We start from the raw sequence: 14,967 nt of genomic DNA, 5'->3' as shown, positions 1-14,967 counted from the left end.
CCACCACATTCATCTTTGGAGTTGATCTCCCTGTGAATGGTGTAGTTTTTTTGTTTGTTTTAGAGAAAATGACTCAAAAGCACTATGCATAACTGACCACGGATGAGATGCAAGACAAGAATGGAACAAGGAAGGTTTCAGAAAAAAAGAAGCGTCTCTCTTCTAGTGAAAACATGAAAGTCAGCACAGCACAGATGGAAGAGATTAATCACAATGTGCCTGTTAGACACATGACGTAAGACTTCATCTGCCTGAGGTTCAAGTTAACATACAAAGTGCTGGGAGCAGTGGTGGTCTAGATCAAACCTTGCTGTTAGCTTAAGTGGTACCATGCAAACACAACAACATGTCTTTCTCATGGTTTAAACCACCTCAGACACTCGATGCTAGGCGCCACTCAAAACATTAGGAAATTACAGGCCAATCAGGACTCTGAACCACATCAAAGTTAATGACAGGAAATGGGCCAAACTTCCTCTGCATTACCCTTTATCAACCCCTACTCTCCACAGAGATCTTCTGAATCGTCTGCTCCAAAAAGCAGAATACTTGATTAATTGTGTTATTAGTTTCAAAAGCTACAATCACCACTGCCCAACAACACAAGAAGAGCAGGGGGGGGGGGGGGGGGGGGTGATGTGGTTACTGGTCACCTACTGCCCTCTAGTGAAAGCATTTTAACAGCAAATGTACAACTCCAACTTTGAAAATCTTTTTGGACCTATATTTAGTTGAATACAGTCCAGAGACTGAAAACTTCCTTGTTTATATAAAATATACACTCATTCTGAATGATTGGGGCAAGAAAAAACTGGAGAAGTTGTGGAACACTCAAAAAACACCTGGAACATTTCACAGTTAACAGGTGATGGTATCATGACTGGATATGAAAGGGGCATCCTCGAAAGGCTCAGTTGTTCACAAGTAAGGACAGTTACTTTGTGAAAACTCCGTGGGCAAACAGTCCAACAGTTTAAGGACAATGTTTCTCATCGCACAATTTTCAGAAACTTAGAGATTTCACCATCTAAAATCCATAATATCTTCAAAAGATTCAGAGAATCAGGAGAAATTTCTGCATGTAAGGTGCAAGGCTGAGACCCAGTACTGAATGCCCATGACCTTCAACCCCCTCAGACAGCTCTGCATTAAATACTTGTGAAAGGTGTCTGAAAGCAGTACGAGAAAAGTCACGTTGCTCCAGGTTTCAAAGGGTTAAAAGACGACATAATTGTATAAAGGATATGACTACATGGGCTCAGGAACACTTTAGAAAACCATCGTCAGTAAACACAGCTCATCTCTGCATCTACAAATGCAAGACTCTACCATGCAAAGTGAAATGTGGTCTGATGAGTCCATCATGGACGTTGTGTCCTCTGAGCTAAACAGGAAAAGGACCATCCAGATTGTTACCAGCTCAAAGTTCAATGCCAGCATCTGCGATGGTACGGGGGGGGTGTTAGTGCCCATGGCATCATGGGTAACTTCACATCTGTGAAGGCACCATGAATGCTGAAAGGTACACACAGGTTTTGGAGCAACATATGCTGCCATCCAGACACCGTCTAATTCAGGGACGTCCCTGTTTATTCCAGGAAGACAATGAGACACATTCTGCACGTTCAACAGCGTGGCTTCGTAGTAAAAGAGTGTTGGTACTAAACTGACCTGTCTACAGTTCAGACCTGTCTATCACTGAACATGTGTGGTGCATAATGACGCACAAAACACAACAACAGAGACCCTGGACTGTGGGGCAAGTTAAGTCATATATCAGGCACTAATGGGAAAGAATTTCACTTTCAGAACTTCAACAATTAGTCGGGATGGGTACTGAAACCTGATCTTGAACAGTCGCCAGGGCCAAATTGTTAGAGACCGTAGTATTGATAAGCTCAGACGTTTATGGTTCTAGCTATCAGTATTGGAGACATTCACAAGATATATTTCTTGTTTATTTAGGTTACATAAACATTATTGGAAACAGTTTTAATCTCACCAACTCAGTTTCTAATTTGCAATAAGACATTCATCACTGAGGCATTTTTGCTCTCTGTGTGCGAGGGGCGGGGCCAGTTCTGCCACTCTGTATGACACACACAGAGGCCCTGCTCTCAGTGACAACAGCAGAGAGAGCAAAACACAATATGGTTATACTTCACAAGAGTTGATGCCGACACTGCTTGTTGCCACAAGTTCAACAACTCCATTACATGTAAGAGTAAAAACACAAGCAATCTTTTGAAACATCTCGTGAAAGAACATCACATACAGGAGGAGAAATGCACCGTTTTCATCCGCTTAGCTTATAGTTCATCTCCTGTTACCACATCCACTTCGGTAATCTTATTGTGTATAATAGCAATTCATTCTGGTTTCTACGATTTAATTCCCTGTTAAAGGTTTTTTTGGGGGGAGTTTTTTTCTTATTCACTGTGAGGGTCTGAGGACAGAGGGACGTCGTATAAAGCCCTCTGAGGCAAACTGTGATTTGTGATAGTTTATTTATTTTATTAATCCCCCTGAGGGGAAATTCAATGTTTTCACTCTTGCTCGTCAGTTACACACAGGTCCGAAAGACACACACATGCACAAACAGGACCTATACATGCACAAAGTGGAGAGATGTCAGAGTGAGGGGGCTGCCCTTGGTGAGGCGCCCCAAGCAGTTGGGGGGTTCGGTGCCTTGCTCAAGTGCACCTCAACAGTGCCCAGGAGGTGAAATGGCACCTCTCCAGCCACCAGTCCACGCTCCATATTTTGGTCTGCTATTGGGCTTTATAAATAAAATTAAAAATTGAAATTCATTTTTAAACAATGATGTCGCAGAATATTATTTTATATACTGTACTGACATACATAAAAAAAATGAAGCCACGTTAATTCTGTTCTTAATTTGTTTAATTTTTTTCTCTTAAAAACCCCCAAAAGAATTGATGAGTACCATTGAAGTACTGGATCAATAAACAGTATCAGTAAGAGTAGTAGTATCATTAAAATCTTAATGATACCCATCCTTAACAATTAGTGTCCTCAGTTCCCAAACACTTTGGTGACGTAACATGACCCTGTCCCAACTTTTTAGAAATGAGTTGCAGGTGTCAAACTCAGTGAGTATAATTTACAAAAATAATAAATTTCATCAGTTTCAGCATTAAATATCTTTTCCTTATACTGCATTCAACTGAATATAAATGGAACTTTTTTGGAATTGTTGTAACTTCCAGCACACCTTTCCTGAGGACGCTCCCAGATGTTTCCCTCTGTTAAATAAATTACATCAACATACACAAAGTATAACCAAGGTAATTTAATTTGAAATTCACAAACGTTGCAAACCATAGCTGTGGGGGTATAAAAGGCCTTCAGGAATAAAGTTATGTCATGTTGAAATAAACAGTGTCATCATTATAACTTTGCACTCTCACAAGATTTGTCTTCCAGCGTATTTACAGAGCCTTTTTTCAGTTCATTTCTATCACTATCGAGGCCTTTCCAAAAATATATTTTCACCAAAATTACAGCATCTCACTCAAACAATGTCCAGAATAACATCCAAACATATCCATGCAGAGGAAACTGATGTACGGGGGGAGGGAAAACAAAAAATAAGCTCAAGGAATAACCTGATGGGGAATGAGAACGAGCTTGTGCTGATGTTAAAGGAATGCTTCAACATTTTGTAAAATACACCTATTTATTTTCCTGTTGAGTTGAGGCCTTTGCACACCAAGTCTGTATTTTTCATCTTAAACTATTGGATGTTAAAAATACGCACGACCTGATGTGTGAAGCTTGTTTACACACTGAAACTTTTGTCCATCAATAAACTTTTTGGAACAGGGTCGATTATACGTGATTTTTCAGATCGTCAAAAAACTTTAGACAGTTGTGTGACCAAGAGGCAGTGCAGAAAATGTGACGTTAACCTGTAACAAGAGAGAAGGACAGGGCGCAGAGTATCATTTCAAAACTCAGATAGCCACTTTCAACAGCTGAGATATTAATATTCAGGTGGATGAGGGTGACGAGGAGTCTGCCACGAAAAGAAATGCAATTAAACAAATTCGGTGAAGTCGTCCACCTTGAATATGAGTCGTTTTCTCTACCTGGTTGTCTCAGGATGAAGACCACACACAAATGCAGAGAGAGCGACAGTTTGGAGACAGAGATGGAGGACAGCTCAGCCCCTTCGTGTAGCCACCGTTCCAAATGCCAGAAAGTAGGCGGAAAGTGGCGACAGCTGGGGAGGTACCTCCAACGTAGGGAGCAAATGTGTCTTCAAATTTAGTCTCGTATTGCAAATTTTCACAACAAATAGAACAATGAACTGAATCAGACTCAGTGTGCATGGTATCTGTGCACATGACAAATAAAATAAATAAATACAAACGAAAAATACAGACTTGATGTTCAAAGGTCTTTAGATGAGAAGACTGATGTCACTCTCATATCTGTCCGTTCAATATGAAGCTACAGCCAACAAAGCTCACTAACTGGCATGTTATATCTTGTTATTTTAGGTTTTATATGTAACAGGACTACTTGTTTGACAGGCAGAGTTTGAATACATTTGGATGGAGTCAGGCTATCTGTCTCCCCCGGCTTCCCGTCTTCATGCTAAAGGCCCTGACACACCAAGCCAAGAGTTGGTCATCGGTGAGCATCTGTCACATTAGTTCAGGGGTAGGCAACCTGCGGCACTTTGGACCCTCTTCACTGGCTCCCTGTGGCTCTGACATAAAATTATATGGAAATGAATAACGGTTATTTTTAACATTCAGGTTTTCACTTGTCATTGTTGTAGGCCTGGGGTGATTACTGCATTCTACAACTGTAAAAATGTGCAGCCTATACATCGAATTAAAAAATGCGTCATACGCCTACAACCTGGCGCCTTTTACTCTAAATTTTGATGAACCTTAGTAGCGGTGGCTGCCTGGAGTCTCCCTAACAAGGCTAACTATGGATTCCAAATCCAAAAAAGGAAATGTCTTCAAGGAAATTAATAGCGTGTGGACGGATTCATTTACTTTCACCAATGCTGCAAAATTAAAGCACTAAATACTGATAAATAGCCCACCGCAGAGCAGCCACCTTCTAGTAAATCATATTAATCAATGCTCATTTAGACCTATTCGTAATGCTGATGGGCTAATTTAGACTAGGCTGTTACCTTTATACAAATATGCTCTGTGGCTCCTGACAATTTTTCTTTCTTTTTTAGCCAATAATGGCTCTCTTAATAGTAAAGGTTGCCGACCCCTGCCCTAGTTTTCGAGGTGTGTTCCGCACTGTTGGCCTTAGTCAGCCCTCGTTGGTTGTTTTTTGGCCAAATTAGCATGTTGAATTGGCATCTGCAAATGAAATTACTCTGATTGGCAGCTCAGCTCAGTGCAGAGAAACTGAAGTAAGGAAAGCAAATAAATGGGCTTGAGATCTAAAACAAACTTTTATATCAGGTACGAATATTTTTGTAGCTATTGAGCTCTTCAGCAGAAGTTAGTTCGTAATTGTTTGTGGTATTGGCCACTAGCGCATGGTGTATATATTTTGTCTTTTGAACATAAGGTTGTGTTGTTAATGTGCTAACTGGCTAACTAGTGTCTTAAATCCGTCCTGTTAGTGTTCTGGTTTCCCTTTTTGAATGATGATTACAGACTACCGCCACCTGCTGCTGTGGAGAGTCATTTCCTCTCATGCAGGCGCAGAACGTACGTACTAGTTGGCCACCGACTGGAGTCTTTGCAGTGCGTTCAAGAGCAACTTCTTTCCTGAGACACAGGTGATGTGAGACAATGACTTTCTCAACTAATTATCAGCAACAAAGCGAATAAGTGCATTCCCCAAAATGTTGGAACTATTCCTTTAAATGTTTAAATAGTCCTTGAGAACTGGCTAGTGTAACTACATTTAAAGAGGAAACTGCTCATTTTAATTTTAACAACTGTACAGCATCATTCTACAGTCCTTCATGTATTGCTTGTTTTAGTTGGTCCACTGCAGCTGTAGTGTCCTAACTGCTGAATGCAGCGTGTCAGTATGTGTGTAGAATGTTCTGCAGCAGTTTGCCTTCAGTTCATGTTAGAGTGGCTCTTCAGGTGCCTCCTCAGGTGGTTCAGACAGGTGTAGGTCTTGGGACAGAGCTGGCAGTGGTATGGTCTCACCCCTGAGTGGTTCAGCATGTGCTGCTTCAGCACACTTCCATCTGAGAAGGCTTTCCCACACTGAGAACACACGTACGGCCGCTCTCCTGTATGCACACGCATGTGAACTGTCACCTTGTGCGCCATTGTGAATCCTTTGCCACACACTGTGCACTTGAAGGGCCTTTCTCCGGTGTGGGTGAGCCTGTGGGTGCGCATTGCACCCATCTGGGAGAACGCTTTACCACAGTCTGGGCAAACATGCGGCTTCTCGCCGGTGTGGACCCTGGTGTGACTCCTCAGTCCTCCTGCTGTGGAGAAACACTGTGAACAGTGAGTGCATTGGTAAGGCCGTTCTCCGGTATGAGTGCGCATGTGCTGCTTCAGGTCGTAGCGGTTTCTGAAGCCACGGCCACAGACGAGACAGCTCTCCGGTCTGTCATCATTGTGGCGCAGCTCGTGGTTGGCCAGGCATTTTTCAGACAGGAAACACTTGCCACACTCCTGACACTGGTAGGGTTTCTCATGGTCCACTCTCTGATGATACTTCAGCTCACTGATGCCGGGGAAAGTCTCATCACAGTATCTGCACCTGAAGCGGTGGTTGGGGCTGTAGGGGAGCTGGTGCTCACTCATCTGATGGTTCCTCAGCAGGTGGGCCATCTTGAAGGTCTTTCCACAATGAGAACACTCGTATTTTGTCAGCAGCTGGACACACTGATGTCTGACCCGCTCGTGCAGAGACCTGAACTGACACCCACACTTGGTGCAAATGTGGGAGGCGTTTTTACACTTTCTCTTCCTGTGCCTGGAGAGGTGAGCTTCAGTGCGGAAGGCTTTTCCACACTGAGAGCATTTGTAAGGCTTCACCGCAGTGTGGAACCTTTGGTGCTCCAGAAACTCAAACCGATATTTAAAGCTCCTTCCACACAGTGGACAATTATGTGTGACTCGTCCTCGAGGGTAGACGGCTTTGACAGATGTTTTCCTGGATGCCAAGGAAATCCGATGAGCAGAGCCACTCTTCCTATGTTTACCTCCACTCATTAATTTGGCGGTCTCCATTTCACCGACCTCTTCATGTCGCTGTTGATGTTTGGTCAGACACTTGGAGGAGATAAAGCTCTTTCCACACTGCTTACACTGATAAGGCTTGTCATGATCTACCTGCTGATGATACTTCAAGTCACCGATTCCTGAAAAACCCACCCCACAATGACTGCACTTGAAAAGGCGGCTTTGGACATGAGTCAGCACGTGTTCCTTTAAGCTGCTTGACTTCTGAAAACTCTTCCCGCAGTGCCCACAGTCGTAGTTGCGGCCCCGTTTTGGGCAGTGGTGTCTGAATTTGTCCAGTGAGGTTGGAAAACTGTTCCCACATTTAATGCACAGATATGCAGCATTTTTGCATTTGCGCAGCCTGTGACCAGCCAGCAGAGTGGCTGTTCTGAAAGCCCTCCCACATTCGGAGCAGTTGTAAGGCTGCAGCCCGCTGTGGACTCTCTGGTGCTCGACGAGGACAGAGTGATGCTTGAAGCATTTGTCACACTCGGGGCATTTATGCAGCCCTGTCTGCTGTCTCCTGCGAGGAGATGACGGTATATTATCAGTCCTTTTCGGTGACTCGGGAAAATCTGCTGAAGTGGAAGGGTTTGTCGACAGTTCTTCATCGAACATGACGATCTGAGGAACGTCATTATTTTCATCGTCACAAGCACTCGGGTGGGAAGCGATGGCCACTTCCAGCGATGGGGGAAGAGACAGAGAGGGAATGAGAAGATCATCTGACTGAAACGGAGCTGTGGGAAAATAAGAGAAGAAAAAATGTTAATACCACAGTCGCCCTCTTTTCCACTTAATGCCTGGTGCACACCAGAGGATTCTTTCTTTTGTTTCTGTAACATGTCTACTTTCAGACTAGTGTGAAGAAAAAAAAAAAAAAACACCCAAAATTCACCTCTTTCTGGAGCCACTGGGTGAGAGGCGGGGTACACCCTGGACAGGTCACCAGACTATCACAGGGCTGACACATAGAGACAGACAACCATTCATGTTCACATTTACACCTACGGACAATTTAGAGTCACCAATTAACCTGCATGTCTTTGGACTGTGGGAGGAAGCCGAAGAAAACCCACGCCGACATGGGAAGAACATGCAAACTCTGCACAGAAGGGCCTGAGCCAGCCAGGGGATACGAACCTGAAACCCTCTTGCTGTGAGCAAGTAACCACTGCACCACTGTGCCACTGTGATTATCAGAGTGAGTTAGCTTAATCTACACTTTGCCATCAGGTAAGTGCAAATATAAAGTAAAAAAATTATTAGTCTCAGTGGTAGATTTAAAGAAATGTGGACATACAAGCAGAGGAGCTGGACTGTTTTTGACAAATAAATAAATAAAAGATGGATGAAAAAAAAAGAGATAAATGTTTGTGGCAAATAAGACCTCGCAAATTCAATTTTAAGACTATTTATTGACTTTCAAATTCTAGCATTTATAAAATTGAATTTACGACATTTTAAGACTTGTTAAGGATTCTCAGAGCCCCTGTAATCTGTTCAGACCAGCCATGAATCTGTCACCACCCATCATTGCTGGGAGGGGTGCATCGGACCCAAAATCTGCACAGTTATCCTCTAGTGTGTGGCTAACATAATACGTTATTTGACTAGATTTTAGCAAATGTAAATTGTGCACATACCAACACTACTTTTAGCCAGTTTCCCGTGGCACTGTTTGCTCTGGAGAAGAAATTTAAGGTCCTCTCCATTTGAGACACACTGCATGTACTCCTCCAGCACAGAGGGGGCAGCACTGATCCAGGATGCGGTCTATAAAAAGAAAAGACAGTTTGACTTTAAAGTTGAAATGTCTCCTTATTTATTAACTTTATTTTCTAATCTTTCAGAAATCCTCCTTGCACCTGTTTGAAGTCTGGTATTGGCAGCAGCTCCTCCAGTCTGCTGAAGAATTCACAAACCAAAGTCTCCAGTGCCGTGTCAAAGTCGGGGCCGTACTCCACTGGAAACACATTCTGTCACGTGGAAAAAATACAGCACATGGCAATATCGTTTATGATCAGACGAGCAATTCCTACATTTAATTGATTTATAACATTTGAGTTTATTTAGAGCACCTTATTAATCAAATGAATATTTACCTTGAGGAAGTGTTCTCTGCCATCAGTGTCTTCAATGAGGCCTTGAACCAGCTTCATAAAGTTTGCCTCTGGTGCCTCAATTACAGCATCACTGGTCTGGGTTAGAAAACAAAGCATCACAGTCAGATGATTACAGGCAAATGAAATGGGAAGAAAATATAGAACAACATATTAGAACACAAATTATTTTCATTATTGATTAAAGTTTGTAGAATAACTGTGTGATGTTTGCTGAAACTGCCACTACTTTCAAAAAGAACTACATGTCACTCCTCCTCTTCAAACTGCCTCTTATTCCATTCACTAGAATCAGACTGCGGCACATTAGAAACAACCAATCAGAGCCAAGGAATCTCTAATGCAGCTGTCAATCATGTCAGTCACTACTTGTGAAATGCAATCAAATCAGTGTTCATTTTGTTGACGAAAACTATAACAAACTTTTTTCGTCAACAACCTTTTTTTCATGACAAAAATGAGACGGCAGCGAGCTAAAAATAGAACTTGACAATGAAAACTAAGATGAAATCTATGTTTCATTTTCGTTAAGACGTGAAAAAAAAAAAAGTTTGTGGTGGACTTTCGGACGTTAAAAGCAGAGAGCGATCGTGCTTACAATTACCTACAAATGCCGCATGAGCGACAAGCTGGCAAACCCCAGTAAATAGTCTGTGCCAAGATGTTTTGCTAGCCAACAAAAACACTGACAGCATAGAGCGTCAGCCGATGTTGCGAGTTCTGCTGCAATTCAGCAGTAAATAATCAGCCGTGTGTGTCTGACTGCGGATGGAGGAGTTTGTTAGCTGCAGCGGTGGCTGTTAGCAGTTAGCACCGCTTGTTGGCCACTGAACGGCAGCAGAGCAAACAGAAAACAGTGAAAAATGCACACATTTTCCCAGAGCCTGGAGCCACATCTTTTGAGTGTTTTGTCCGACAAACAATCAAAACCTTAATTATCTGCAATTTACTGTCTTATAAAACATAAAAGTCATTTGAGAGGTTGGAGCCAGTCAGTATATTGGCAATTTTGCATTAAAATATAGTCAAATGATTAATCAAATGTCAGCATACTTGCAGATTCATTTTCTGCTGATCAATTAATGGATTCATTGACGATTCACTTCAGTTCTACAAAAAAATAAAATAAAAATACTCATACTCACCTCCTCAATGCAAGAAGATCGGATTCTGCTGAGGTGGCTTTCAACAGCCTTGAGATCTTCCGGGTGTTCAGAACGCAGCAGCTCCAGAGTTGTCTAGAAGAAATTGAATCCCTGATTTTACTGTTGACATTAGACTGCAACTGATGATTCTCTTCATTATCGATAAATTGATGTCTATAAAATGTCACAAATAAGTGAAATGTGCCCCATGTACCTTCCCAGAGAAGTTAAGCTCTTTTCCATGACACCATTTTCTCAGGTCTGTTATTTGAATAGCTCTCATTATACAGATAACGGATCTACACATTTTAAAACACGTACCCTTGCTCTTAGGCCCAGTGAGAGCAGCCTCCCTTCTCTTTTACTCATCAGTTCAGGAACTGCATCTGTTACCATGGACACAAACTCCTCCAGTTTCCCATAGTGCTTTATGTTCCGCTGACGAACCACTTCCCACATCACGGCTGACATCAGCCGAAGTGGTGGGACCAGGAGTGCCAGTGAGGACAGAGGGACGCTGAATTCTTCAAAGAGACATTAAGAGTGGGTCAAACAAAGGGGTTGCGAGGACAAATTCAGAATATAAAATATGATTCCATTCAATTACAGTTTAAATTTGTATTATTCTGAATAGAGTTACTGTCTTGTACTGTACAGATTACTTTATTTATTTTTGTTTTATTTGTTGTAAACCTGTGTCCTAACTGCCTTGTTTCAATTTATTCCTTTTGCTTGCTTTGAAAGCTCCACAATGGACGAAAAAGCGTCTGATTTGTGAAGCTGAAATGAGTAATTATCTTTATGATATCTCCTCATTTAGCTGCAAAAACCTGTGTAAAATGGCAGCTGTCTGGAGCGAGTTCTCCAGGGAGCTGGAAGTTTCTGGTAAATGACCACGGCTCATAACAACCCACTTGCTGTTGGCTGTACTTTATGTTTAAAAAGTGCAAACATAGAAAGATAGAAACTACTCATCCATCTTTAAAGTGGTTATGTCTTTGGTCGAGCAGACAGCTGATAGGTAACCTACGTGGTCTGTCGACGTGAAGTAACAGAAGTAGATATTTATCATATTCAGTGTGGATGGAAAGCAACGCTTGCTTGCTGTTAGGACACAGCGTCTTTCCCATGAACAGATCTGGCAGAGGAGATGCACAGCCAGGACACTGGCATGTTTTTGGCATGAAAATTTAAGACCCAGACAAATTAGCGTCATACTGCACTGCAACAACTAACATAGCTGAAAGCGAAATTATTACTGACTCCGTGGTGGTTCCAAAAAGAGGAACAGCTTCGGTAGTGTGGAATAAACTGTCGCGTCCTGAATGTCTTGTGAACAGCCCCAGACTTCTCAGACTCTTTTAGTCGGTGTCGTCAAGTGATTTTGTCATAAACCTTTAGTGATGTAATATATGAGAATGTGCATAATATTGTATCATAACAGCCTTACAGCATGATGATTAGAGGAGAAATGGCAGAGCATAAAGGTCCTGGTGGAAAACAACTCAATCATTTAGGATTTTACTAAAAGAAGGAAGTTACCTGTTGATTTATATATATATATCCTCAAGTCACATATTGTGATACTATATTAGGGCCATATTGCCCACCCCTAATATTAAGTATTCTCAAAGCAATCTAGAATACATGACTTAGTTTGAGTAATCTGAGTGAATACGTTACAAATTACATTTCAAGGCATGTATTCAGTAACCTGCAGTGGAATACATTTTAAAAGTAACCCTCTCAACACTGCTTATAAGTATCTATGCACTTATTTTTAGGAGGAATTGAATAGACTCCTGTGCTAATTACAGACTGGAAATGCATTTCCTAATCAGTGCAGCTTCTCACTTTACAATCAGTACAGCCATGGTCTGTTCCTGTAGCATCCATTCATATGGTGCACCAGCTAGTGTGAAATACAACACTACAGGGCGCGTTATCTGAAGCACCAGGGATGTGTGCATACATCTACCTCCAACCACTCATTGTATGTGTGCAGCTCTAAACATTAGGACAGTCCACTTCACCCCACACTGAGCAAAATGACAAAGAGGGCAACGTTTAGTGCTGAGTAGCCAAGACATGAAGAGTTAACGTTCTTAACCAGCTAACTGTTAGCAAGTACGTTACCGTTAGTCATTTTATATCAAATCAAACTATCAGTTAAAAAGAGCGAGCCGCTGGGGTTCATTTCATACATTAAAAACCTCTTTAGCCGTTTTATCATCGTTACTGTTTGTGCCAGAGCAAAGCATTAGCTAACGCTACTAGACTAGCCACCAGGCCGCCAATGTTGCCTGGTAAAGCCGGCTCATTATTGGGAAAAACAATTCTTGTTCCAGGGATTAGTCGAGGCCTGCTGAGCCCCGGCTAATCCTTAGCTTTAGCTATTCGACTAGCCGCACAAGCGATATACACACAGTTTTACCGAGCTCCACAAGCTAATACATACCCGTGTCGTTCATATTGGAATTCTTTAATAGCGATGGGAAGAAAAATCATTACAGTGGAGTATCTTTCATACTTTCGGTTAGCGTGCTAGCTAACCGCATACGGGGCTTCAGGCGCCAACTTCTTCCTGAAACACGTTGTTCATTCTGGGGAGCGTTGGCCCAGCTAGTGTCAGTGTGTAACAGCGGCGTTCGTTTTCTATCACGGGGCAGCCCGGATGAGACGAGTCCCATTCACTGTGTACTGTCAATGTGACATGCACCGCCCCTCCGGACAATCAAATAAGTAAACCTTTACAGTAATGTTTAAACTTGATAAACAGTGTTTTCTCATATCCATCATGTTTTTTTAATGTTTTTAAATCATATATACTGAACAAAAACTTAAACTCAACACTTTTGTTTTTACTCACATTCTATACAGGTTTTAGTTAAGGATCTAAGACTGTTTTTATGCACTCGACAGATATTTTTATGTCATATTTTTGTCACAAATTTGTTAAAATCTGTGCTAATGAGCACTTCTCCTTTTCCAAGATAGTCCATCCACCTGAAAGGTTTGGCATATCAAGATGAAACAGCATCATTACAACACAGGTGTGTCGTGGGATGATCATAATATAAGGCCACTCTAAAATGTGCTGTTGATCAGACAAAACACTGACACTGATGTTACAAGTTGTGAGGCAGTGTGCTGTCGGCATGCTGAGTGCAGAGTGTCCACCAGAGCTGTTGCTTGGAACTGAATGTTCATTTTACTACAATAAGTCATCTCCAATGTTGTCTCCCTGATTTTGGCAGTACATCCAACCAGCCTCACAACCGCACGTCAGTTCAGATGATTAACCTCTGTCAGGTCAAGACCTCGGTGAGGATGACAAGCATGCAGATGAGCTTACCTAACCCTAACCTAACCCTAACCCTGGGACAGTTTCTGACATTTTGTGCAGAAATTCTTCAGTTGTGCAAACAAATTATTGCATCAGCTGTTCGGGTAGTTGGTCTCAGATGATCTCTCAAGTGAAGACACTGGATGTGGAAGTCCTGAGCTGGTGTGGTTACATGTGGTCTGTGGTTGTGAGGCAGGTTGGATATACTGCCAAATTAACAGAAACAACATTAGAGACAGCTTATGGTAATGAAATGAACATTCAGTTCAAAAGCAACAGAGAGATGGTCTGAGACCAGCCACCTGAACAGCTGATGCAATAACTGGTTTGCACAACTTAAGAATATCCACACAAACCGTCTTAGGGAAGCTCAACTGCATGCTTGAGTCCTCACTGGGGTCAGTTGGATGTACTGCCAAATTACTGGAAGTGACATTTTTCCTTTTTTACTGTGTCATGGTAGCATGCCTAGAAGAAATATCAATAAAATCAGGGTGTTGTTGTCATACAGTTGTCTACGGCAGCAGATCTCTGTGTGGTTCTATTGGTCAAAGTGGAGGCTGTTGTGGAAGAAGTCGTGAACACCAAAAAGAAAACCAAACATGCTAGACTTTCTATCGGGACATGAGGCGTCCTGAATGTGGCATTGATTGTTTACTATGACACTACATAAAATGAAATTATGGATTATCGCGTACGACATTCTTTGTCATTCATGATCAGAGCCGACACCATGTGACGCTGCATCTGGATATAACTGGGCTGATATTATATCATGTGAACCCAGCATCACGGTAGTGAAATGAACATTTAGTTCAAGGGCAACAGCTCCAGTGGGCATTCCTTATGGTAGTGAAATGAACCCAATTTGAAGTAATTTCTGTTATTTTGGCAGAATATCCAATTAGCCTCACAACCACATGTAGCTACACCAGCTATGAACCTCCACATCCCACATCTTCACCTGAGAGATGGTATAAGACCAGCGACCTGAGGAGCAGGTGCAACAATTGGTTTGCACAGAGAAAGAATTTCTGCACAAAACAGCAGTTCATCAGGTGAAGTTGTAAGGCCAGTTGGATGTACTGCCAAATTAACAGAAATGACATTGGAGACGGCTTATGGTAGTGAAATGAATGATCAGT

At 42.1% G+C, this 14,967-nt stretch overlaps 1 protein-coding gene across 1 annotated transcript; it reads right to left on the bottom strand.

Moving 5' to 3' along the window:
• Nucleotides 1–3,298: 3,298 nt before the first annotated feature.
• LOC117272402 (uncharacterized) lies at nucleotides 3,299–13,105 on the bottom strand. The gene is made up of 7 exons (XM_033651317.2): nucleotides 12,935–13,105; nucleotides 10,798–11,000; nucleotides 10,477–10,569; nucleotides 9,314–9,409; nucleotides 9,077–9,187; nucleotides 8,855–8,984; nucleotides 3,299–7,948 (listed from the first exon to the last, which is right to left on the bottom strand). Exons 1-7 carry the CDS (start codon nucleotides 12,945–12,947, stop codon nucleotides 6,078–6,080), a joined length of 2,517 nt encoding a protein of 838 aa, XP_033507208.1. The 5' UTR covers nucleotides 12,948–13,105; the 3' UTR covers nucleotides 3,299–6,077.
• Nucleotides 13,106–14,967: the final 1,862 nt, after the last annotated feature.

This window comes from Epinephelus lanceolatus, chromosome 12 (genome assembly GCF_041903045.1).
Source record: "Epinephelus lanceolatus isolate andai-2023 chromosome 12, ASM4190304v1, whole genome shotgun sequence".
Lineage (NCBI taxonomy): Eukaryota > Metazoa > Chordata > Actinopteri > Perciformes > Serranidae > Epinephelus > Epinephelus lanceolatus.
Note: the sequence above shows the minus strand (reverse complement) of the source record. Positions and strands in the feature narration are given on the sequence as shown.